This window comes from Barbatula barbatula (genome assembly GCF_947034865.1).
Source record: "Barbatula barbatula genome assembly, chromosome: 14".
NCBI classification, from domain to species: domain Eukaryota; kingdom Metazoa; phylum Chordata; class Actinopteri; order Cypriniformes; family Nemacheilidae; genus Barbatula; species Barbatula barbatula.
In genome coordinates, this window is record NC_136777.1 from 3,167,553 (window position 1) to 3,192,637 (window position 25,085).

Below are 25,085 nucleotides of genomic sequence, written 5' to 3' on the forward strand. Positions count from 1 at the left end.
GCCTACGTCTGTTTATGGACTGGATCAGGAAGATCCACAACCGTGAAGGCCAAAGATCTGACATAGTAGTAAGTTTCTAACACTTTATCCAACACGTTCCAACATAGTTTCACATTTTTTTGGGAAATGACTTATTTGTGTAGAGCATTTTGTCGCAGATAGACTGTTTACTGTGCATGATGGATATAATGAATACTGTTTAAGTTCACGATGCTGTTATCAGACACATTGGAAAGTAACAACTGTATCGCATTTAACTATTTCAATTACATTGCACGTGTCAAGTGCGGACATCAGATATTACCACATCTAGGTTAAATTTGAGTAAAGTAAGTTAAAATCTGAGGTTACAATATACAAATCACTTAAAACAAAGAGCCAAAGTTCATTTGAATTAATCATTAATTGTCAGTAACAGAACAGTATGTGTGTGTGCTGTTATAGCATAGCACTGCATTATATTAAGAAAGAATCAGTCTACAATTGAGTTAAGTTAAATAGCAATACGTATTTTTAATATTGGCAAAAATATTATTTATCATAAAATACATATTTTTTTTTCTTTCAATGTTTTCTTTGAAAACGATTAAATGGTTATTACGTGATGGCAAACAGCTATTGTTAATACTGTCTTTTCCTAACTCAACCGGAACCTTTAGTATCGATCGCTCGAGACACACGGACTATTTTTCCAGACGCACCGCTGCGCCCAAGCGAGATCAGTGCAGGTAAGAGCTCAAATACCTTCTTTAATTTAAAGAAGTTTTAATAGGACAGTTGTTATTTTATGACATTAAAATATTGTTCCTGATGGGGGTCGTCGGCAGAGGCTCGCCCCCCGCTGCTGCGCCCGTATTACGGCAGGTCTTGTATTATAACCTTGACAGTTTATTACTGTAACGTTAATTACTGCTGCAGTTTTGTACTTTGACACGTATGTTCTGTCTAAATGGACACAAAGCCGGACGAAAATGTTTTTGTATATTTTCTGGTGTTCGTTTGAGCTGTTAAACGTGATGGTAATTTTGTTAAATGATGCTCGTTTGTGTTTAACTTGATGATAATGTTGTTGTTACGTGTGTTCGTGATTGCTGTCATGTGAAATTAAGCAGACACTTAATGGGGATGTTGTAAGTATAGTGTTTACGCTTGGGATGTGTTAAAAGAGGTTTTCTTAAAAAAGACTAAAGATGTGAATATTGCTAACTTGTTGGAAGTAATAGCATTTGGTATATAAACAGTATTTAACATTTAAAGTGAGACTTTATTGATACCGAGAACGTAGGAATATGTATAAATTCTTAAGAAAAATGTCTTCTTAAGAAACGCATAGAATATTTCTTATTATATTCCTTTTTATTTAAAAAACGTTTTTAATTTGAAGTTCTTTTTATGAAATAAATTATTCTTTCAGTCAGATTCATGTATAATTTTGTATATTTTGTGTTTTCTCAATCACACTGAAAATACAAATGTTGGGGTGGCAGAAAGAGTTTGTAGCCATTTGCGCTCATAAGGTGCTGAATTATCTGCCATATGCGTGGTTATAATATGCTTTGCTGTTCTTAATTATTTTATAAATTAGTAACCCAGAGACATCTTATTGCCACGGTTTGAATTTGACCTTGTTCAATGTTTCTCTCTCAGTTCAGTTAATGGCTGCCTTGTTTAAGCAATTACTGTGCATGTGGGTAGTGCACTGTTCTAATATTTTATAATCACTTGCTAACACTGTTTTGATCAATTATGTATTTACGTGTCATTTTATGATCATTTGGACTGTTCTGCATTTAATTCAATGACAAAATCTGGTCCATTTTTCAATTTATTCTAACCTAGAGCTGCCTGCCTAGACAGATAATGGCACCTGATTTGTTTGACATGCACTTTTTATATCTTTATATGAAGTAGAAAATACGACAACAATAGACCAGCATGGAAACGGACCCTTGTCCAACTAATAGGAGGTTGTCAATGACTGTGTTCTTTTCTCTGCAGTTGTTTACTATGGCTCAAGCGGACAGCAGGGCTCTGGCTTTAGGCGTTCTGGCGGGAGCTGCAGGTATCAGTCTGGCTGTCGTCTGTTTCCGCAGAGTTGGATCTGGTGGTGGCGGCAGAGTCCTTCAGGTGAGCCGTCACGTGGATCATGTAGATGGTCTTTTTGGTCTTCAAACGGATCAGTCAGAAGTGCTGGATCGACTGGGCTCTCTGATCCAGTGTGTGTCTGAGCTTAAAGAAGAGGTGCGAGCCCTGAAGGAAGCGCTTCCACACCTGCAGGACAATGTCAGGGATCAGCTGAGGGGTCAGGGTGGGGAGGGTGTTGGTGCTCACCGGGTCAGTCCCCTTCGTAGAACTCCCACTAGGAGGAAAAGGGCAGGTGTCACAGCGAGGAGTGAAGGACAAAGCTCAGAAGATGCAGAGAGTGAAGGAGGGTGAGTTTCAAGTCAAGTGTGTATTGAAATGTTTATTTAATAAAAGAAATGATTACTTCATTAAATAATAGCTACTTGTCAGTTTTTTATCGTTTTAGTTGCACTTCTAATTGTGATGTAGGATATTGAAGAGCGTTCCCTTTTCCAAAAATAAAAGCTTATCAAAGCAGCTTAATCCATTTCTTATTAAATGTGCATGTGTGCTTGGAAAAAGATTTAGCACAACCTGAATATCTGGCATACTGCTTTAAACCGGATACATTTAGTGACGTACAAAGAATGGCGCCACGTTTTTATGAGATTTGTGAAATAGAAGGCTTTGGAGCGTTTAATTGTTTTGATGAAAATGCCGTCTCTGCCTCTCGTGCGGTTAAAGTCATGTCTCATCCATATAGAGGAGGTGAACTATGCTGCCTCTAGTCATTCATTTAAATCATTGTTGACCTAATTTGGCATTAAGCATTTTCAAGTCCATTCCAGGCTCATTCAGCTCCTGAAGCAATTTACAATATATCTGTTTTGCCATTAGTTCTTTTTAGAATTGAGTGTTTCAGGTTATTTACTTTAAGATAGACTTGTTATATACGCACATGTACGTACTGCTCTGGGTTCAAAGGCCGTTCTCAGTTTTTTTTGGCTCAAGGTTCAACATTTTGCTTCCTCTAGAAGGCGCATCAGGGGCCGTATTAGAGAAACGTCATATTTTAAGTCTTAACGTAAAATCAATGTTCACAAGTTTGAGGCTTTAAATTGGTTCCTAATAAAAATCACAATGCTTTCAGTATGACATATCGCTTATTGCTTTGGATAAAAGCGTCTGCTAAATGACTAAATGTAAATGTAATGCTTTCTAAACATATAAAGATTCAGGATGTTTCCATAGTATAATCCCTAGTTCCAAGAAGCATGATGCTGTACTGACAGCCATTCACAAGCATCTGTTTATTCAGATGGAATAATTTTAAAGGCAAATTAGAAATATGTAATTACTAATGAAATAAGTAAGAAAATAATGATCTGAAGTGAATGGTATTATAAATATTATCCAACTTTTTCATTTGCTTGATTCCATTCCAACGTTAATAAACATTGTTTTTGCTCCTGAATGTTTTTTGAATAACTTTTCTTTAACGGGTTCTTAAAAACCTCCAAAAAAATTTTTTGTTATTGTAAGCATCTGGTTTGTGCACTTTTCCTCCAGATAAACAGGTGTAAAACTTGCCCGTGATCAGGTTCCATAGCGTGTGCTTGTCTCTGGGTGTTTGCAGTGTTTTAAGACCATGACTGGCTTTTGTGTGCCAGTCGATTATTGTGTCATTACTTCAAGCTGTCAGGATGTGTTTTAACATCACAATGCAGTGATTTGGAGCTAAATGTTGATTCAGGAGCATGTGTAGTTTAGGCCCGAAGCCCCTCGGGGTTCAAAGGACCATTCATCTGTCAAAACAGTTTCCTCCTTTCCATCTCTCTTTAAAGCAGCGGGCGATTAATCTGAAAGCATGAATGCTGCCTAATTTTTCTTGCGCCGTGCAGAAACTTGCTATTTTTGTCATCGCTCCCACAGCAGTGGAGGGCAGTCACGTCTCGGCTCGCCTTGGTTGCTAAAGGATGTTAACTCTTGCGTGTTTTTAAACGATACCATTTATTATGTGTGATGTACATGAAAATGGTTATTGTTTATATAGAGGCAGACAGGTCATATCGTTCATGCGTGGAGGAGAGAAATAATAAATGCTTTGTTTAATAAATGACGAACACTAGAGAGGAGTTCTGTTCTGCTAGATGGACTGTGATGTTAATTTGACAGACTGGTGCTATTTGCAGTAGGTATTGTTTTTAAAGGCACAGATGCCACATTTTTGTTTGTCAAAAAAAATGTGTGCAGACTCATCGAGGCGTGACGTATCTATGCGTACGGTTGTGAGGGGATTCTTTTATATTTAGTCCTCATTTTCTCAACAACCAAAGAAAATGGTTTACAATCATTCAACTCGTTGTGTAGATGCACAGTTTTCTTGTTATTTTCTAAAACGCTGGAGCAGGTCATAAGGGTGAAGCTGTGACCTGCTCTGAGCTCTGGGGTTGGGACAGGGAAATAGAGGTTTCTTTTTGTAGGTCCAAACTCCAGGGGCTGCCTTTGATGAAGTCATTTGAATGTGTTCACTGCCTGTGACTGTTGGGATGGAAACCATGTTTCCCCCGAACAGCTCTCCGTTTTAAAGTGCCTGCGTATTTGTCATGCATATTAAACACTTGAGCCTGGAGTTTAATCTGTTCTGTTTGAAGACTTACTTTGGGAGGTGTTTTTTCCAAAACAAAACTCGAGGGTCTTACTGAGGAAATGCTTTATTTAGTTTCTTCTGCACTCCAAATATAACTTCTATAGCACACTGACATAAATGTACTGTTAAAAATAATGTATATACTCTGGCGGCCTTAAAGGCCTAGAATCTCATTTACATCACAGTCCTGGCCAAAACATGCAGTTGAAGAGCCTGTTATGTCTCCTTTTGAAGGTTTTACCTTTCAGTCTTTCATCAAGAATTTGTGTTTGGGCACCAAATGTGTGAAACGGAGGAATGGTGCTGATGTTTTTCAAGAAAGAGAAAGTGTAGTCGTTTTTCCTTTAAAAACGGTGTTAAGGCCATTTAGCTAATAAGAAGAACCGTTGCACTGTATACTATACAGTGTTTGTCCCGTGTCCAGTGAACGAAAGCATCCGTCCTCTGTCATTTGTGGGTTCAAATATCAGACGGGAGAGGATCACACTTGAATGACATCAGATGTCAGAGCTTTGGAACTGGAATGTGCTGATTTATCCCCTCGGCAGACAGAAAGAAAGAGCTTTTCAGTGAGGGGATCAATGGATGTTTGAATTATAATGTATAGAAACGACAGCCCCGTGACAAACATGACCTGTGCACGGCAATGTTTTCACATTAAAGTGATCGTTCACCCAAAAATCAATCATTTACTCTTTATTTTGGTATGCTATGGCAAAGTCCAGTTTTTTTCCTTGTATTCCCCTGTTTGTGCAATTGAATAGACCTGTGATAAAATATGGTTGTCATTGCCTGACAAACATAAACAGAAGCGGTGGCGCGTCGCAAAGCCAAAGCTTTGTGTTAATGATGTTTGTTAGTCCTCCTTTCACTTCGGTTGCCGAGTCGGATGCTTGAGATCTGAGCCCACAGCCAGATACTTGACAGTTGTTGATCTTTGCCGAGGACAGATTAAGACATGCGCTCTCACACAAACAGCACGCTCTTAAACTTACACTTCTGCTCCGAGTGGCACACAAAGACACAGATAAAAGATTCCCATTCTAATAATCCTTGCGGAAGATTCCCGCTTTTTCTGGGTGCGGTTGTATCCTCCGATCCACAAGTGCAGACTAGGGCTGGGCAGTATGGATCGTATCTCATATACTCGAAAAATGTCAGCCTTCGGACAATGAAAGCATAGAAATGTGACCTTTGGTGCAAATGCGTTAACGTCACACGTTGGCCTTTTCGATTCGTGAGCTCGAAACCCAAATATTATACAATATCTGTTTGTTTATGGCAAGGTATGAATCGAGTTTGGAATTGCAGACTGCATATGATATATACGTTAGTCCCTGGACTTGCCATTACCTAACTTTCCCCCAATTTTGGGCTGTGATTCAAGCGTACCGCCCTATGCAGGAGAAAAATGCATTTGTTTAGGTGAATGTGTATGTGGGAAAGATACGGTTGCACATCACTGCAGAAACTCTAAAGAAATGGCCAAAATGACTCACATCTCTGGCAGTTTATCTGTAACGCACCAGAAATCAAAAACATACCAGCAGAGTTAGAAGCTCATTCACCGACGTTCCGCGGATCCTGGGGCTGTATGTGATCTCTGACTGTCGAGCGACCTCTGTGTATATAACGTTTAAGTGCCCTCGGAGGTTCCAGCTCCAACACATCCCTCCAGAAGTATCGCTGGAAGACTCAAACGTTCTCACAAACCGCAGATGACGCACATGCCGTCCGTGCCAGCTCTTAATGGAAGCCTTTTAAGTCTTCACTTTTTCTCATTCAAGTCTTTCATTTATGCTTCAGCCTGTAATTAATGCTGAGTTTTTACACTATCCCCTTGGCTGATGAGAGCACTGGTTGTTAGTACATACTTGGAGGTATTGAAACGGGACATTTTTTCGAAGGCTGTAAAAGTTGGGCAGGTATTGCGTGCCGCGTAGCAAGTGAAATAAACAACACTTAGGGTGTTTTTACATAAGAGCCTTCAGGTGTCTGAAAGCGCCAATCCAGATAAACAATAAATTGGCTCGCTGCACATGTACTTTGTGTATGTTTTGCACGTGGAACATTTTTTAAAACGTCTATCAGTTACCGGCTGCATCCGTTTGACCTTCCTGTGAAAACACCTTGTTAGGTCCGGACGTGGATTACCTAATTTGTGCCTGGCCTGCACAGGGAATTCCTTCACCTCCTGTTGTTTAGGAAAAACACACACGATGAAAGCAAAGTGTGATCCTGAGATTAACCATATGTTTTTGAGAATGCTTTTGATATTTCTCTTTCATTTGAACTGAGCTTACCCAAAGCTTTTTGCCTTTTCCTCAAGGAGACATTAATAATATTATGAAATAAATGTTAAATAAATTATTTGAATATCTTTAAAATGAGATCATAAATACAAGCTTTTTGGGGGAGAGGATGTTTACTGGTTGTTTATTCACAACAATATCCGCAACATAAAGTAAGAGAGTAAGTAGGATCACGAGTTGAGTTGAGTTGAGTTGAAGTCATGCTCAGTTTGACAGAGCGGTCCTCTACTTTCTTACCCAATGCTTTTGTCTTCTCTACATTGTGCTGCAGGTATATAACTGCACTTACAGATTCAGATGAAGAGCACAGCGATGAAGATCTAAACAGGACAGTGAAGGAGCCGGTGGATGAACTCACAGCCCTACTGCAGAAAGCCGACCATCTCCACAGCTGTAACGGAACAGAGAAAGCTCAGGGCCTGGACTTACTTCTAGAGAAGAAAGAGGAGGTGTGTGCTGTGTGTGACTTTTGCTACATCGAAGTTAAATCAACCGTCAGGTTATTACAATAAAGTGACACATGTCATGTATGTGCCCACAGTACAATGAGAAGTGCCAGTATCTTTGGCGGTTGTCCAGAGCCTACGCAGATGCCCACGATTTCGCTGCGGACCTTGCAGGGAAAAAAAGTTGCGCTGAAAACGGTAATCACACCATTTTGCACAGAAGGACCGACTCTAACTTGCGGCATGTGAATTGAGAATTTACTGCTGATTGTATATATTAGATTAACTATTGCATCTGTCATGAACTATCATATTTTTGTTGGGGCGACCGAATACGATAACGAACAAACTTGAACCTAATTCTGCGAACTGTCACTTGCCTTGACTTAGTGACGTAGCTTCTTTATCGCCATCTCCGTTTGAAACTAAAATTGCAGGTTAATTGCGCAGTTGGTAGCGACGAAACATTTTCTGTGTTATCGTACCTGACAGCGTAGATTAAAAATCCTTTCAAAAGCTTACCATTGTAAATAGAGATGTGTCCAGTGATGTTTGTGTATTTTATCAATAACTGATTTCTGTTTATTTTTAACCACAGAAAGGTATGAATTGCAGCTTTTCAGATATGTTAATCGATATATAATTTTTTTTCAATTCAATTTGTTTACAATGTGCATTGTTCCAAAGCAGCTTTACAGGAGAAAATAAAAACACGGAAAATGCACTGTGCAGTTTTATGCAAATAGGCCTTGGAAGTGGGTTTTAGGGTCAAACATTTGGTTTAGAGTTTTTTGACAAAAAAAACAACATACTGTACAATTTCTCATCTGTGAGACCATAACAATTTATTCCTATTGTGCTACCTTAATGTCCTCCGGTCATGAAAGCCTGCGTGCCCTGTATTTAGCTTTTATTGTGTCCGTACACTCTGTTCAGAAGAGAGAGTGAGACGTGAGTCCTCGCCAATTAAGTGCAACACAATAGCCGCTCAGTCTCTGTGTTTTTTGTGGGACAGGAACAACCAGTTCCGCTCTCGATGCTTCTTCGCTAATGCGTCTTTAATCGCTGATCTCCAGTCAGTCATCTGACGGCTGATGTCAAAGACTTCTGAAACAGACAAACAATGTCTTCTTTACACCTCCAGGGGCCCTGAAGGAACTCTTATTACTAGCAGAGGAAGTGTTTTCTCATTTGTGACCTGACATGCAATAACGTCTTCTGCAAAACACACATTTTGGATGTCGCTACAGTATCATGTTCCCTAATTCTTTCAGGTAAGAAGATTGGCGAGGAGGCAATTTCCATCAACCCACTGTGTGCCGAAAGTCATCAGTGGTGAGTTTGTGTACTGCAGCAGCACAGAAGTTATGGGTTCGAAACCCAGGGAACGCACATACAGTACAGTACCGATAAATGTATTATTTAATGCACGCTTAAAGTTGCTTTGGATGAAAGTGTCTGAAGAATGTACAGTAAATGAAAATACCCTTTCATCCAAATCTCCCCTGACCAAACCTTATTCAGTGATCTGAATCCGCATGCCTGTTTGTAGCTGTTTACCACCTGGGCATCTATCAACTTGTGTATGTGGGTGGATGTGCGTCGCGTGTGTGGGTCTCCTGCACCGGAGGTTTTCTTCTGGCCTGCTGCACGCTGTATATAGTCACTCATCTCAAAAAACTCTTGCGATAGCATCACCACACCCCAGGAATGTAAACACATGTAAAGACAGCCCCAAGCTTACATGTAAATACGCATGCCTGCTTAATTGCTTCGTTTTTTTGTTGTTGCTTTACTAATGCATGTTCATCAGACGCAAAGGCATGTTTAAGCTATTTAAAAGTTTGGAGAATTCATTGCAGTCGATTTGATAGTTGATATAGTGAGGGTGAAATGTTTGGAAAGTTATATTTTCTTTAAATGTTATATTGTGACACTTTCTATTTGTAGCCTAGTGCCGTTTTTAACTCTAGTGACTTTCCATTTGCAGAAAAAGAGTAAAATCTAGATTTCTGATGTTTGTGAAGGTTAGCTGTCAGAATTTGGATTCAAACATTTTTTTTTGGAAGTTGTAGTTTTTAAGTATTTCTATTTATGGACCTCATTGTAAATATAATAGTTTTGATCATATGATCAATTTGATCATACAGATTGGGAGTTTAAGGTTATGACTGTAGTGTTTGGAGAACTTTGTTATATTTATTGTTGAAAACACTTTAATGCCATTTGAGAAATACAGTTGTTTTTGTGTGCGAGGCAAAAGAAAAAGTGTTCAAAAGTGTTTTCTGGTGTAAAAAAACCAAAAGGTTCTGTTTTGTTGGCTTAGGGAATGTCGCTGAGAGATCTTGTCCTTTTTTTATCTTTTTTTTGTCAGGGAAAGACAAACCTCAGTTTTTAAAGGTTAACATAAATATGTAAATATGACAAAATCTTGTATGCAACTACTCTCTTAAAAAAGGTTCTTCGATGCCATAGAATTAGCTTTTGGTTCCATAAAGACCCTTTATGAACGAAAAATAACACTTGCTTCGTTCTTGAATGAATCAGCGCCGTTTCACAGAAACCTTTGGCTCAATGGTTCTTTGTGGAACCAAAATTGGTTCTTCTATATATGTTCAATATAACTAAGTTCAATTGACTCATGAAGCTAATTTTATTTAACTAAAACATTTTATGAAGCTATTTAATTTATGTTTTTAAGTCGGTTTTTACAGTGTAATGGGTCTGGGTATAAAAACCTTTTAACTTACTACGTGCATTTTTGTGATTTCATGTTTAGAAGCACGTCTGTATTCTCATAATGTGACTCAATGAAAGAGGGTTCATGGATCCCTGTGTCTGTAATTTGCCTGTGCGAATGCCTGTACAAATCCCTGTGCAATACGTTTCCGTTCCACTGACAGGGAGCAGGATTAACTGAACTGGCTCTTCTTATCTGTCATATGTCCGGGCTGTTAAAGTTGGTTTTCATTGAAGATTTGACCTTCGGCTCTGGAAAATACGGCCATGTCCTTACTGCAATGGCTCTTATCTAATGCTGCGTTGTGAAAGATAATGATTTGCAGGCTGGAATCTCATTTTAGTCATTCATAGCTGTATCACCTGTGGGTGGGCTTTTTTGATCGCATAGCATAGGGTTGTCATGGTACCATAAACATATTTTACAATACTTTACAATATGAAATATCACGCCACTGAGTAGTATTGCCATGCTGTGTCAATTAAAATCTACAAAATCGAGTTCCTTAATACGCAGATCTAAATAAAATATGTTTTATTTAGTGATCGGTATTATACTGCACACTACAATATTGGTTGCATTACCTGTGGTAATTGGACAAGTTTTAGCAATTACTATAGTAGGCCTACACAAATTTGTTTTACACCACAAATGTAAAAACACAGAGGAACTATTCCGTCTGCGTTTCTCTCAGAGCAATTTTTGACGATAAAACATTGACAGCCAATCAAAATCATTTTGAATTTGAAGTGCTTGCGCATTGAAAATGTGAAATTGCACCATGGGAGCTTTGAATAAACGTAACGTTATCGTCCGTTGTTGTGGACGCTAATACGTTATCGATATAGTTTTTGTTCTTGTTGAAAATGGGTCTTTTGTCACTTGCGTCTCTTTGGGCTTTGTTGCCTGAGCTTCAGGTTTCTTTTAATCTGTTTTAGTCGAACACTACCCGTCTATTCCGCCGGCACAGAGCAGTAGTTTGACCATGAATGGCAATGGCAGCCGCTGTCAGCGTGACTGAATGTTGAGCCCAAGGTGTCGAGAGAACTTTTCCGAGCGAAGAGGTGAAAGCAATCCGCTCTCTCTGTCGAGCAGGTTGACTCTTAGACCTCTTTGTTCGTGGCTAGTTGCTCAGGGGATTTCTGAAGCCCATGAGGAAAATACTGATTAAAGTTATATAATCTTCTGGCAGCCGCGGCTTTTCGTGTTCTGCTGTTTCTTTTCTTTCTGTCTGGGACAAGAGTGCGTGTGATTGTGCGTCTGTATGTCTAGTCTATATAATATTTCAACACATTGAAAGGACGGTAGTTTTTCTTGTACAAATCTCTTCCTCTCCTGTAGTGTCGCTTTCTCTATATCTATCAGTCTCTCTCGCACACACATCTACAGATACAATAAACTTCACAGAAGTTTCACACGAAAAAGCTGAAAACTTCCCCAACCTGTTCTGAGCATGAAGCATTACTTTAATGGAGTGACAAACATCTGCTTGTTTGCTTTTACACTTTTGGCATATTATGTTTGTAACTAAACATCAGATTTCCTGGCCGTAACCTAAGCTGAGAGGGGAAGGTACGTTTGCTGTGGCAGCTCATAAATTGTGGAACGATTTGCCGATGTCTATTAGACGGGCTTCTTCGCTTTCTTCATTCAAATCACTTTTGAAAACTCATCTTTTTGCCTTGGCTTTTAAAACCTGATGTTGACATTTTGATTGGTTTAGTTTATGTGATGTATTTACTGTATGTCTCATGTTTGTGTACGTTTTTACTTATTTCTTTTTCTGTAAAGCACTTTGGTCCACTTCTGTGGTTGTAAAGTGCATTATAAATATTGTTTTCTTGCATGCTTGCTGGCCAGATTTAGTCTACCGAGGAACTCAAATTCATCATTCAATCAGTAGATTTTGCATTGTCAGAAGGGAACGGTAGCGTTCGCCAAAAATCATAAGTTAACTCTTGCTTCCTTATTAATGAAATGTTGGGTCGCCCTTAAATCTTAATCATGACGCTCGACATCTTATTTTCTGTCTGCAGGACACAAATTTGAACCTTGTTTTTCCGCTGTTATTGCTTTGATAAAGTACAGAACATTTTCAGACACTGTGAAACCGTGGCGTCTACGGTTGACGCTTTTTATTATTCGGGATGTTTACCCAACATACCACTGTGGAGGGAAACCCCAGAATCCTGAAACTGTGTGATGTGTCAGGTGTGTGATGTGTTCAGTCAGTCAGATGATGTTCTGCCACCAGCTTCCATTGCTTTAGTGTGGTTAAATAGTCAGGCCTCTGGGCATTGCCAGAACATGACAGTTATGAAGGAAAACATTGCAGAAACCAATCTGTGAAAGGAGGAGGAAAGAATTAGCCGCGGGAACATTGAGCAACCTTCTCCCCACCTGTACAATCTCTGCCAGCAGTTTTTATTTGTAATCACTGCAGGTATGTCTCTTTGTTATTGCCCTCATACTCCCATTTCGAAACATGTTGAGAGGACTTTGGGGAAGATTCCCAATCACAGCTGTCCATGCACTGTCACGCTTACGTCCTTATTCTTTGTTTGCATTGTTTTGGCTGTTTTGACTAGATTACTTCTGTTCCCAATTCTACTGAATTACCTACATTGACATTTGTCTATTAAAGCAACATATCAACTGAGTCGGCTTATTTGGAAAGCTCTTTGCAGGCTTCAATTACGCTTCTTTATCTAGCCACTCGCATATGATAAAAGTTTTTGCAATGATATTTTCGCTTCTTTGCATAAAGGAGATAACGTATTTATGAAACGTGTTCTGTAGAGCAGTTTGCCTGTTTAGGGCTGCTGTAGAAACAACATGGTGAATTCCATGTAAGGGGATATAAATAGCTCATTCTAAGATAAACATAATGCTTTATTATGTATACACCGATGAAGACATAGTTATGTATATTACATTGCATTCCTGGCAGTAGATCCTCCAAAAATGACTGACCACCTTTAAAGTCACCATGCTATCAAACAGGAATATTCTAAGTGTTTTACACAGTGTTGCAGTGATTATTATACATGATTTATCCGGGCACACCATCCTTTTTCTTATTAATTTGCCCTTGTAATCTTCAATCAAAAACGTTAAGCTCCTCTCTCTTTCCAATGGCCAGGCATTATTAGCCCTCCCCTCCAGGCCCAACTTCCAACAAACCCATCAAAAAGGGAAGGCCAAAATAAAGCCCGGCCCTACATGTTTTCTAATTTAAGAAGCCGTTTCACTCGGATACACATCGCAATACGGAAAAGAAGTCAATCGCAGCTTCCTTTTCACTTATCTTTCACAAGTTCTTTTCACCTTTGCTTACAAAGATCTCACGGCACACTTCATAAGCCTTGTCAAGGTTGTCCATTTCGTCTTTGAGGTAGAGAGCTCGGTGTAAATCTGTCCTCCTCTGCTCCATTGATTCACAGTAGCCAGACGGAGAAATTGCCAAAACCTTCCCAAGTGTTTGTTTGCCTTGGGAGGAATCAGTTGAAAACTGTTTTTAGACTGTCTGTCCTGCTGCTCTGCCAAGCTCGGAAATCCAACTCCTAAATGAGGTGATGCAATGTTCGTTTCCAGTCACCCTCTGTCAAAGAACAGCCAAACTAATGATATTCACTAAATAGTTTTACAGCAGACTCCTGACCGAGGGCATAACGTCTGGACTGGTCCACATTGCAGCATATTTTGACAAGGAAGCTTCCACTTAGACAAAGAGACTATCTGACCGGCATGTGAAGTGACCAACCACTGGTTATTTTCAGACGTTTATACAGTGCTGTGAGTTTGTAAATGTCCTTTTGCAGACCACCCTTGAATCAGCCGTGTGTGTGGGCCATTTTGGATAGAGCAAGTACAGTAGTACATTAAGTCCTTCCATCAAGAAACACAGGCTGTTTTGGTATTTCAGTTCTCTCTGACTTGTTCGGCTTGTTTAGGTTGAATCCTTATAGCTACGGGCTTTGTCACCCTATAACACGCAGAGAAACCGAGCCCCTCCCACCACCCGTGACAGTCATTTAACCTCTTCATCCCTGATCGTACACATAAAAGGTGTTTGTACCTGGCTGAATTGTTTCACCGTGAGCACCCGCAGGATTTATGTACAAGGCGATGTGGAAAAGCTTTGATCACCTCTCAGCCGGCCCCGGAAACCTGCACACACTCGTATTGCACACATACTGAATATTCTATCCCCCGACCTTCACACTAACCTTTCTGCATTTTTACATTTTCAAATAAACATCATTCAGTTTGATTTAAACGGACCCACAAATGAAAATTCTGTCTCCATTTACTCACCAAATGTGTATACATTTCTTTGTTCTGAATCTGATGAACACAGAGAAAGATATTGTGGGAAGAATGCTTGTTACCAAACAGACTCCCAAAGTAGGACAATTACTTGATCTGTTTTTTGTTCTGTTCAACACAAAAGAAGATATTTTGAAGAATGTAGGCGGCTACAGCAAACGGCTCTGGAGCACTTTTGACTACCGTTGTGTTTTTAAATTACTTAAAAACACTCTTGCCATTAGAACATAGACAAGAATATAAAATGATCATTTGCATGTTAGTAATATTTATTTTCTGTCTCTCACTCCACAGGTATGCTATACTCTGTGGACTCCTATCAGAATATGAATCCATCCAGAATAAAATAAAAAATGGCTATCTTTTTAAGGTGGGTATTAATTTTAATACAGTCATGTTTTATTATAAGCTTTGAAAATAAAAGATAACGGATACAATCCCTCGGACACTTTGGTACAGTAGTTAATAATTGTCTGACAGATGTGACCCTTGGAATATTTTCGGTTTTGCAATTCACATGCAAAGCCTGGGAATGATATGAGATTATCTCAGCCTGAGGTCTAAATGATTGAATGTTGATGTGAGTCGAAGCGCCAGGCTTCTGTGAGACATAGGGTCTCTTATCAGAGGAAGTAGAATGAGGGTACCACACACACGCGTGCACATTTCAAAAGAGCAGATTGTCTCTGATACACGTAGCATTTTATCTTTTGCAAACGCCACACACACCTGCAGAACTCTTGCAGGTAAGTGCGCGACAGTGAGAGAAGGTGAACAGATGTGTGTGATGGGTTTGTATATACAGTATCGCTCAAAGAAAGTCTAGCAGAAATATTGAAGGAATCTTAGTTGTACAGATCAGCAGAAGACAAGTTGAGAGATAAATGATCTTCGTCTCACATTCTCTGTCTCTCTCTTGCACTTTCTCTCAAGGATCATCTGGATAAAGCGATTGAGCTGAAACCGGAGGATCCTTTGTCATATTACCTGTTGGGTCGCTGGTGTTATGCCGTAAGTGAGAGAACATTTGGCGTTAGCGTTTGGAAGTTCAAAGTAGCCTAGTTAAAGAGACAGTGTTATTTTACAGAATACAATAAAATAGGTTACTAATTGTTTCTTAAGATTGCAATCTCTACAAGTTCAATTCACTTATCATGAATGAGTGGAAATCCATTGAGCAAACTCTTTACATTCACGATAAGCTTGTGGCTTGTGCAGGTGGCACAGTGTACATGGATCGAGAGGAAAATCGCTGCCACTTTGTTTGGAGAGCCGCCCAGTGCCACGGTCCAGGATGCCCTGCAGAACTTCCTTAAGGTACAAAGCATTGGACAATTGTACATTTACACTTAATTGGAACACACATATACTGTATATGTTTATATATATATAAACACTTTCACACGTGACGTTCACTGTCTTGTAGAGATCGGTCTGCACAGGGATGTGTCTTGGAGGGCTGTTTAAATAGCAAGCCATGTTGAATAATAAAAGAGCTTTACGTGTGTTCCTGCATTTCATGTTTTTATGCTGTCTTTTTAAAATTCTCATAGCCCCTTGAATCGCAACCATCACCTCTCATTGAAGGGGCCTGTGCTTAGACTTGTTGTGCCCTGCCAAGACAACTCTCCAAAAAGCTGCTCTGCTTTCTGACAAACATTCTGCAGCGTTATACAACATCTAGAAAGAGAGCAGGAGAGAAATACGCCGTGATTCTTTAAACTTTATCATTAATATGCTCGTTCGATTTTTTTTCTGAGGAACAAAACTCAACCCTCAACCTGTTCTTATACACGCACTGAATGACACACCTTTATATAAACCAGCTTGTATATGCTGTCACAGCTTTTGTGAATGTAGGAAAGATGCTGTTGTGGAATTTTCTTATTCCTTAATCAAGGTGAGTCAATTTTGACAAACGCAATATACAGAGACATCAGGTACTTTGCAAAGTATTTTATTGTCGTTTAATCTGCATCATAAGCAATGAGCATGTGCAGAGAAAAGGCACTCTTTCCTCCTGCACCCAGAGTTTATATATTAATTAGGTGAAAACCCCCTCCCTTTGCCCCCTAGCCAGAATCCCGAGCTGGTTTCCGAGAAGTGATGCCCGCTATTCCAAACAGAACATCTTGGCCTCTGCTCGAGGGCAAAGGCAGAGTGGTATGACGCGTATAGAGAAAAACATGATAACATAGAGAAGAAAACATGGATAAAAACTTCATAAACATATAGATAGACACATCAAGAAGCTAGACTAGAAAATTTCCATTACATTCCCCCCTTTTATCATATATGATAACCAAAATCTTTATACTTTGACCATGTAAGATGAGCAACGCCCTTTCTCTTACAGGTTTCATTCTTCTATCTAAACAGTTCTTAAAATCCCACTAGAATCGGTAACACCACCTGCTTCAGCCCCACTTCCCAACATTAGCAATTCCACCACTTCAACAGGCTGTTCAGTCATATCATCCAGCTTCCTGAATGTAGAAACAACAACTGACCCTGAGCTTTTTACACACACGCTGCTTTTCTCTGCGGTGAACACATCTAAAACTAACCTACCCTGCAATCCTAATTCCCTACTTCCAAACTGTTCAATTCTGTACTTTACTTACCACCTGGTTCTCTGCACTCTGTCTTTTCTTCGGCCTTGTTGGTGCTGTTTGCAACTGTCAACAGGGTTGTGACTTTGCAGGGTAATTGACCCTTTAGCCTCTTCCGGTCCTCTAATTTCAGAAGACTAACTTTCCATGCCTGCTCGAGTTGCATACACCACCAACAACTGTCATTCACTCCAACCTCTTTCCTTTCTCCAATATCGCCTTTCTCATACCTACGTTTGTCTCTCCTGGGTCTATCCATGTTCTAGCCTCTACTTCTTGTGCCTCTTCTTTTGCCTGCTCTGCGGCCTGAAAATTCCTTGGCTGCACTGATATCTGAACCTTCTGACCTGTGTCCTTTATCTCCTCAATCTCATACACCAATACTGACCTGCTTAAACCTTCATCACTTGCTTAAACCTTCGTCACTTTCCATATTCTTACTCTCATTTGTGAAATTGCTCCCGTTCCCTCATAATTCAAATTTTCTGAGTTAGAGCTAGTCTAAAACTTTCTCCTTTGCCTTTTTATTTGGCCGTCCCAGGGGACATAATGGCCCACATTTTCAAATTTTGTTGCCTTATCCACCACATCACCTGAGGTACACGTACCTCTACACAAATACATATTTGTTCCCCAGTACCTAGCAGAATTGGGTAACACTGTCCCTCCCCATACCATTTTATTAAACTTGGAATATAGTATTGCACAAAAACAAAATTCTATAATCTCTAATTTCTCGGGGTTCGATGCGTCCCCGACTGGAACAGTTGATTCCCTTTGTCAGCACGACCATTGCGAAGAGCCATTGTGGATGGAGTTGCCCCTCCTTGGACACCTTTTTGCTGTGGGAGGTGTGTCTTTCCTACGACTTCCTGGGAGCTGTGTAATGATTTGTCAGCTCCGTTTGCTACTGCTCCTTTGACCTGCACAAAAATTTTGAGAGCAAAAACACAAAAACACATTGCCTTGTAACATCCCCCCTTTTGACGCGTGGTCTAGGCCATGCGTCAAAATCGCAAAAGCAGGGAAACAATGTTTTGGCAAACAGGTAAGGCCATTTGGGCCCCCCCAAACATTGTCTGTGTGTATACATGAGCACTCCTTCCAAAATGCACGCTCAGCTGGTTCTGCAAAATGTTTGCATCTCTGCAAGAGAAAGAGTTTTGTTAGTGATTTCTGGAGACAATCTGTCTGTCTCTGATGTTGCTTGCTTTGCTGCAAGGTCAGCTCGTCGGCTTCCTGCAAAAAATAGTTTCAGATACAAAAGTGTGTGTGTCACAGTCACACACAACAATGGCTGCTGGTAGAAGAATGGCAGATAGCATATCAGCAACCTGTGTGTAAGAATCTTTTTACCATCAGCTTTCAAAAAGTTTCTGTGTTTACACAGTGTGCCAAAATCATGAGTTACACCAAATGCATATCTACTATCTGTGTGAATGTCTACATTTTATTCTTTGCTAATTTGCATGCGTGTGTGAGTGCAATGAGCTCTGCTGTCTGAGCAGAGAAATGGTCCCTAAAAATGATATCAATTGCTTCTTTGCTTTTGGACTTGCGATGTCTGTAATTGCAGACACGCTTTTGCGGACAGCTGTCTGCCGCGGTCAGTAATTTCGTGACCCAAAAACGAACAAATTGTTTTGCCAGCTGGACTTTGGAGACATTTTACTTTGTGTTCTTTTCTCTTATCTTTTAAACTGGAAACAAAGGCCTGCGCACCGGTAAATTTGGGCATGGCACAACTATGCCTCTTTTTCCTTTTTTTTTTTATCTTTTTAAACTCATTAAATATTGGCCTTATGCCATTGAGGGCTTCTGGTTTGAGGCTTCTGTTTTTAGGTGGTATTGCTGTTTGCATGGACGAAAATTACCCTTGGGTGTTATCACAGCAGGCTCACAAATCCTAATCAACTCAACATAATATTTTCCTGTTACCAACAGTTGAACGGGCACCTTTACCAAAATTTCTGGTATGTCAATACTCATCATTAATCTTTTTTAGTGTGTGAAAACACTTCAAGTCCCCTTGTTGCTGACAGACAGGCATGATTCTCACGATGGGCATGCAACACATTTGAATATTGCACGTCGTCCCTTTTAACCCATTCTATGGCGTGCGCATATTTGTCAGCAAAACACCCACAGCTCCCCACACCATTGTAATCAACGTCATGAGGCTCTGTGAGGCAATACATTCTACATCGTACTTACGTAATTCAAAACTACATCGTACAGCTGTACGAGCGCTGCACTCGGGTCGTGTTGATATCATGCTCAATCTGTCATCATACACATTATGACTCTGCCCAGCAAATGAATCGGGCAGCAGTCAGACATGAGAGACCTGTGTTGAAATTTGACACTCCCCAACTCACATTGCACCCTTTTGACATAAATTATTTTACATTAGAGCCACTAGCATTTAGGGAAAACACAGCTAGTTTAGACTCTGGCAAATTTAAACACTTCTTGTGAATCACAGTAGGCTATTTGTTGCCCCTGAATCTATCAAAAATTCAAGCGGTTTGTTGCACACAAGCATTGTGCATTTTAGCAAAGTTCAGAAAGCGGTTTCATTCATCATGGAATGTGAGCTAAGCAGATCTTCATTGCATACAGTAGGAAAAAGCATTTCTTCATTGCATATGCTAAGGGAAATCATACTCACCACCCTCGGAATGATGCCTCACCTCCTCACTTCCATCTACTTTTTCTCTTGACCTCCGTGATCTCCGAGGCTCAGGACAATCATTTCGCCAGTGCCCCGTCTTTCCGCAATTGAAACATTTCTCTGGATCATAGGTGCTAGAGGGTTTAAACCCTCCTCTCCCTCGCCATCTTCCTATTCTTCCGTGTTCTCCTCCGATATTCATTAGAGCCATGTGGAGTTCTTTATCTTGTGTGTTTTTCATCTGAAACTGTTTCTTGTCTGTTTGTCTTTCGGCGTGTACAGCATGACGGACGATCTCACTCATTCTCGCGCGATCTGGCTCGATGCACGATTTTTCCACTTCTCGTCTCAGCTCTCCCCTTAGGTGTCGCAGAAAAGCGGATCTGAAATGTCCTTCGAACGGACCAATGTCCGGTCCGTCTGCATCAGGTTGAAGTCCAGAATGTTCTTTAAATACTTCCTCCACAGGCCATTTACCCTGTAACTTTCTCAGGTCAGATGGTTTCAGTTTGACTTTCAACAGTCTCTCTAATTCTTTCATTGAGGGTGAGAATTCTTTGCAAAATGTCAAAAGTTCTTTGTCTGTCGGTGCTGGTTGCGCTCTTTCTTGCTTTTGACACACCACGGGCTGTGGTGGAGACGGCACTTGTGCTGGTGGAGACACTGGTGGGGGCACTGGAGCTGCCTCGAACGGGTTCAGATGTCGGTGAGGAGGGACACAATCATCCTCCGGTTGGTGTTTGTAACAAGTCATAGATGGGGGTAAAGAAGACAGAGGGGTTAAATCATTATATTCAAGCAAAACAGGGTACAATGGAGTTTTCGGTGGTGGCAGTTCTTCCAATGCCATTCCTTTAAAAACATAGTCACGTCTATTAGCTTCCCTCTCCCATAACTCTAAACATTTACACGCTTCGTCATATTTTTCCCTTTCTTTTGTAGACATTTTAAATATGTCTTTTTTCCCCATGTGTTCTCTTATTTTCCCTAATTTTGTGGTACTAAATGTACCGTTTTCTGGAAAGTTAGCTTTTTCTATTAAATAGGGTACACCTTGTAAACTTCCCGTTCCCCACCTTTTCCTCATTTCTCTGTATGTTGGTTTATCCATATTCACGATTCTGAGTAGTCCCCCCTCTAATCAGGCTGTTTAGAATCTAACACGATTCAGAGTAGTCCCCCCTTCTTAAATCAGGCTGTTTAGAATCTAACACGATTCAGAGTAGTCCCCCCTTCTTAAATCAGGCTGTTTAGAATCTAACACGATTCAGAGTAGTCCCCCCTTCTTAAATCAGGCTGTTTAGAATCTAACACGATTCAGAGTAGTCCCCCCTTCTTAAATCAGACTGTTTAGCGCTAAGTAGTCTCCCCTTAATCAGGCTGTTTAGAATCTTTTTGACTCACCGTTTTTCACTTTTGTGCCTTGCACTGAGTTCTTTTGGGATCACTTCAGCTTGGAGTCCGGAGTAAAGTTCTCTCATCCCTGTATGGGGTTAGAGCTGGATTTGCTATGTCCAGGATGATCAGTCAACTCTAGTCCGTTCTCCGTCAGCCTTGTGATTCCATACCTCGTCGCCAAATTGTTGTGGAATTTTCTTATTCCTTAATCAAGGTGAGTCAATTTTGACAAACGCAATATACAGAGACATCAGGTACTTTGCAAAGTATTTTATTGTCGTTTAATCTGCATCATAAGCAATGAGCATGTGCAGAGAAAAGGCACTCTTTCCTCCTGCACCCAGAGTTTATATATTAATTACGTGAAAACCCCCTCCCTTTGCCCCCTAGCCAGAATCCCGAGCTGGTTTCCGAGAAGTGATGCCCGCTATTCCAAACAGAACATCTTGGCCTCTGCTCGAGGGCAAAGGCAGAGTGGTATGACGCGTATAGAGAAAAACATGATAACATAGAGAAGAAAACATGGATAAAAACTTCATAAACATATAGATAGACACATCAAGAAGCTAGACTAGAAAATTTCCATTACAATGCCCGTATACTTTTCATTAGTTTATTCTACAAAAGATATGCAGCGTTTATCTTTCGTGTGATTGTGAAAGGCTTGTAAATGTCGGAGGTGTTATTTACAACCAAGATTATAGGGTGGAAGTTTACGACCTGCAATGATAATTGTTTAATATCTCATTGAACACGCAAAGTGTTGAGGAATGTGCTGGAGACTCTTGGCTGAGACTCGGTGCGGTTGCTTTTCGAGACATGTGTTTTTCGGTAGTCTACGTATGGATATTAAGTACACCTGAAATGCAAACAAACCTTGTTACATAAACAGCCATGTGTGGAGGTTTCTCGCTCCGGTCTTTAGTCATCGTGTTTTGATTGATTCAACCTTTATGCTCAGATATACGACTGTATATTTATTTGCTTACTTTCTTATTTTGTATTTCACAGGCAGAAGAGATCAGTCCCAAATACTCCAAATACAACTATGTGTTTTTAGCCAAGGTAACAACTGTTGTTTTGTGATCTTGTGCTCACAAAATGCTGGGTTGCTTTAACTTAAGGTCAACTTAGGTCAAATTTGGACAAACCCAACCATGTTTCACGTATTTGACCCAACCCTGTGGTGAAGCAATCATGGTACCATAAACATATGTTGCGATACTATACCTGCTGTAAACATATGTTGCGATACTATACCTGCTGAAGTATCGCAATGCAAAAGTCGTATCACGATGCTCTGCCATGATCATAATTGAAATCTACAAAAGAATAAAAATGTCCTTAATCCACAAATCTAAATGAAACATTTTGTATTTACTAGAGTAAACTGTAATGTACGGTACACTACAATATTTTATAGTATTAACTGTAGTAATTGAATCAATTGTAGCAAATGTGCAACACATTTCATTTGTACAGCAATGTTTATAAAGAGAAAAGTTATGCTTAATTTCAATGTGAAACTACAACGGCCAGTAGGTGACGGCCATTTTAATACGGTGTCAGTGAATCATTCAACCAATACGTTATAAACAGCTGATTTATTCCAGAAAGAAGCAAGTTTCTTGATAAACGACTCACTAAATCATAGGGATGTAACAATATCTCACTGTACGATAATACTTTGGCATGAAGTCCATGGTGTGGTATTTATTGCAATACTGAAAATGATTTGGAAGCATCCCATTTTCTTTATCATCTAATCATAACTATCGCTTAAAGATATGAGTTACACTTTAAGATGGGTCAAATATTTAACCCTTTTATCAAATTAAATAATTGCACCAGATAGACCTTGATAAATCTTTTTCTAACATTCCCTAGGTTAGGCCTTTAAGACCTATCGTTTCACACAGTCATGTGACCACAATAATATTGAGACAAATTAGCTATTGCAACAAAACGATATCGATAATATTGTTACATCCCTACTAAATCATTATCTTTTCCGGGTTCATTTAGGAGAGAGACACTAGGAAGACGTAAGTGTTCAAATGAACATTAATGCGCATATGCAACATCACTTGCGGTACTATCGTTTAAACAATAGTGGCGTTGCAGGTATTTTTAAGCTTTAGCATTAGGATGCTACCTTGGCACTGCACCGGTACAACTTTATTCCTCAGCATGCCGCAGTGCATTATGGGATTGCTTTTGTTCTGAATAGAATTGATCAAAACCCTAAAAAGCATCCTGAGCGCTCCCGTAATACTTTAAAGTGCTGCTTATTAAGTCAGCTTTCGAGGTTTTGGAACAGAGCCAACACCTCCCTAAAGAACACAGAGGAACAAAGCACATGAGCACTTCCGGTAATGTTTTACTATGATGAAATATAACCCCATGCATCACTTTTCTCTTGTCAGTGTTACAAAGACTTGGGTCAGAGGACTCAAGCCCGTCAGATGTGCGACACCGCCTCAGCGATGAGCGTCATGACTAAAGAGGTGCTTTCCTCATTCAGATGATTCACACACCTTTGATATAACTGCTCTCTCTTCTCTACTTTGTCTTGGCGTTGTAATTCTTTCCCACAACCAAATTGCTTTTGCTTTCTCTACAGGACGAAGAAGGGCAGAAGGAATTGGACTCTCTTGTCTCGTCTCTATAATAAACCTCGAGCGAAAGGGAACAAAGGCGTTGTGTTCCATCTCCTCTTTGGAACTGTGAATTACTGCAGATGTTGGCCGTTCAAGATGTGCGGAAAAACTATTTATGTGCATTCATAGTGCCTCCATTTAAAGGGAGCACATCAGCAATACTGTTTTTACTTGACTGGCACAAGAACGGTGTGGTTTTTACAGGTCATGCACCATTGTACACATTTCTTCAGGACACTTTCTTTTCATTCCATTTGCCTTCTTTCATTTGAGAGGTAACAGCAAAGACGATACGTCCTCGTGAGCAGCTGTTATAAGTCGTTCATTCATAATATTCAAATAGCCACAAGGCACCAGGGATGATGTCATCTTTTAGGTGATGTAAAAAAAAGTTCTTCTACTCGGATGAAATGCCCAGCGGCCTATTTACTGTAATGAAAATCCCTGAGCAAGTAAAAGATGGTTTCAGAATTCATAGAATTATGTCTTTGGATTCCTTTGACTATTGTGAACAGCGCTCATCCTCCAACAGACAATAGTCTCATGTTGCCACTGTTCATTACTGGCATAAAGTCTGGTCCAGTTTACGGTTTGTTCTGACCAAGTCCAATCTTTCCTGCCGACTGACGCAGGAAAGATCTGTTTTGCATGAAAAGTAAACAGTCCTTGTTGCTTTTAAGTGCCATTTTTATAACTATAACAAGATAATGTAAATAGATTAAATAATCTATCACGGCTAAAAAGAGAGGTTAGCAGAGTTCAGTCAAATTTCATATTCTTTGTCGTACAATTGTAAGTCTTTCCAGGATAAGGGTACTCCAGTTTGGTTCTCTGTGGATTATGTGTTATTGTTTATATTGCATTCTTTGATTGCTGGGATGTTCATTTTGAATCATATATACTTTATAGATATATATAAACATTATTTGTTTACCAAAGATGATTAATAAATCCCCTCCACCACTGCATCAGAGAAGTGGGTACTGTAAATGGAAGGTTTCATTTTAACCTTTTATGGTGTTGTTTTTTGTATTTATAGTGATAAAGATTGTAATAGGTTTAAATGAAATGTATATGAAAATGGTGCTTTTTAGAATAATAATTTGTACAGTACATTTGACACTGATCAAATTGGTTAATGTAACGGTACGTGTGAGTATCACTGCTGCTCAATATAAAAAATAAGATACTATTTTGTTT

General features: G+C 39.8%; 1 protein-coding gene across 5 annotated transcripts; it reads left to right on the forward strand.

Moving 5' to 3' along the window:
* rmdn2 (regulator of microtubule dynamics 2) lies at window positions 1-25,076 on the forward strand. Of its 5 annotated transcripts, XM_079473177.1 has the most exons (12): window positions 1-68; window positions 660-728; window positions 1,999-2,432; window positions 7,298-7,475; window positions 7,568-7,670; window positions 8,747-8,807; window positions 14,836-14,911; window positions 15,475-15,552; window positions 15,760-15,858; window positions 22,237-22,290; window positions 23,652-23,732; window positions 23,849-25,076. In XM_079473177.1, exons 1-12 carry the CDS (start codon window positions 15-17, stop codon window positions 23,894-23,896), a joined length of 1,335 nt encoding a protein of 444 aa, XP_079329303.1. In that variant the 5' UTR covers window positions 1-14; the 3' UTR covers window positions 23,897-25,076. The 5 variants fall into 5 exon arrangements, with proteins under 5 accessions (XP_079329303.1, XP_079329304.1, XP_079329305.1 ...); XM_079473178.1 differs by lacking the exon at window positions 660-728 and having other exon boundaries at window positions 11-68; XM_079473179.1 differs by lacking the exon at window positions 1-68 and having other exon boundaries at window positions 727-864.
* Window positions 25,077-25,085: the final 9 nt, after the last annotated feature.

What these genes read in the sequence shown, in the direction of transcription:
- rmdn2 (XM_079473177.1), top strand. Translation starts at nt 15, where the DNA reads ATGGACTGGATCAGGAAGATCCACAACCGTGAAGGCCAAAGATCTGAC. An exon ending in CCCAAGCGAGATCAGTGCAG is followed by an intron (nt 729 to 1,998) that starts GTAAGAGCTCAA and finishes TTTTCTCTGCAG; the next exon opens with TTGTTTACTATGGCTCAAGC. An exon ending in TGGGTCGCTGGTGTTATGCC is followed by an intron (nt 15,553 to 15,759) that starts GTAAGTGAGAGA and finishes TGGCTTGTGCAG; the next exon opens with GTGGCACAGTGTACATGGAT.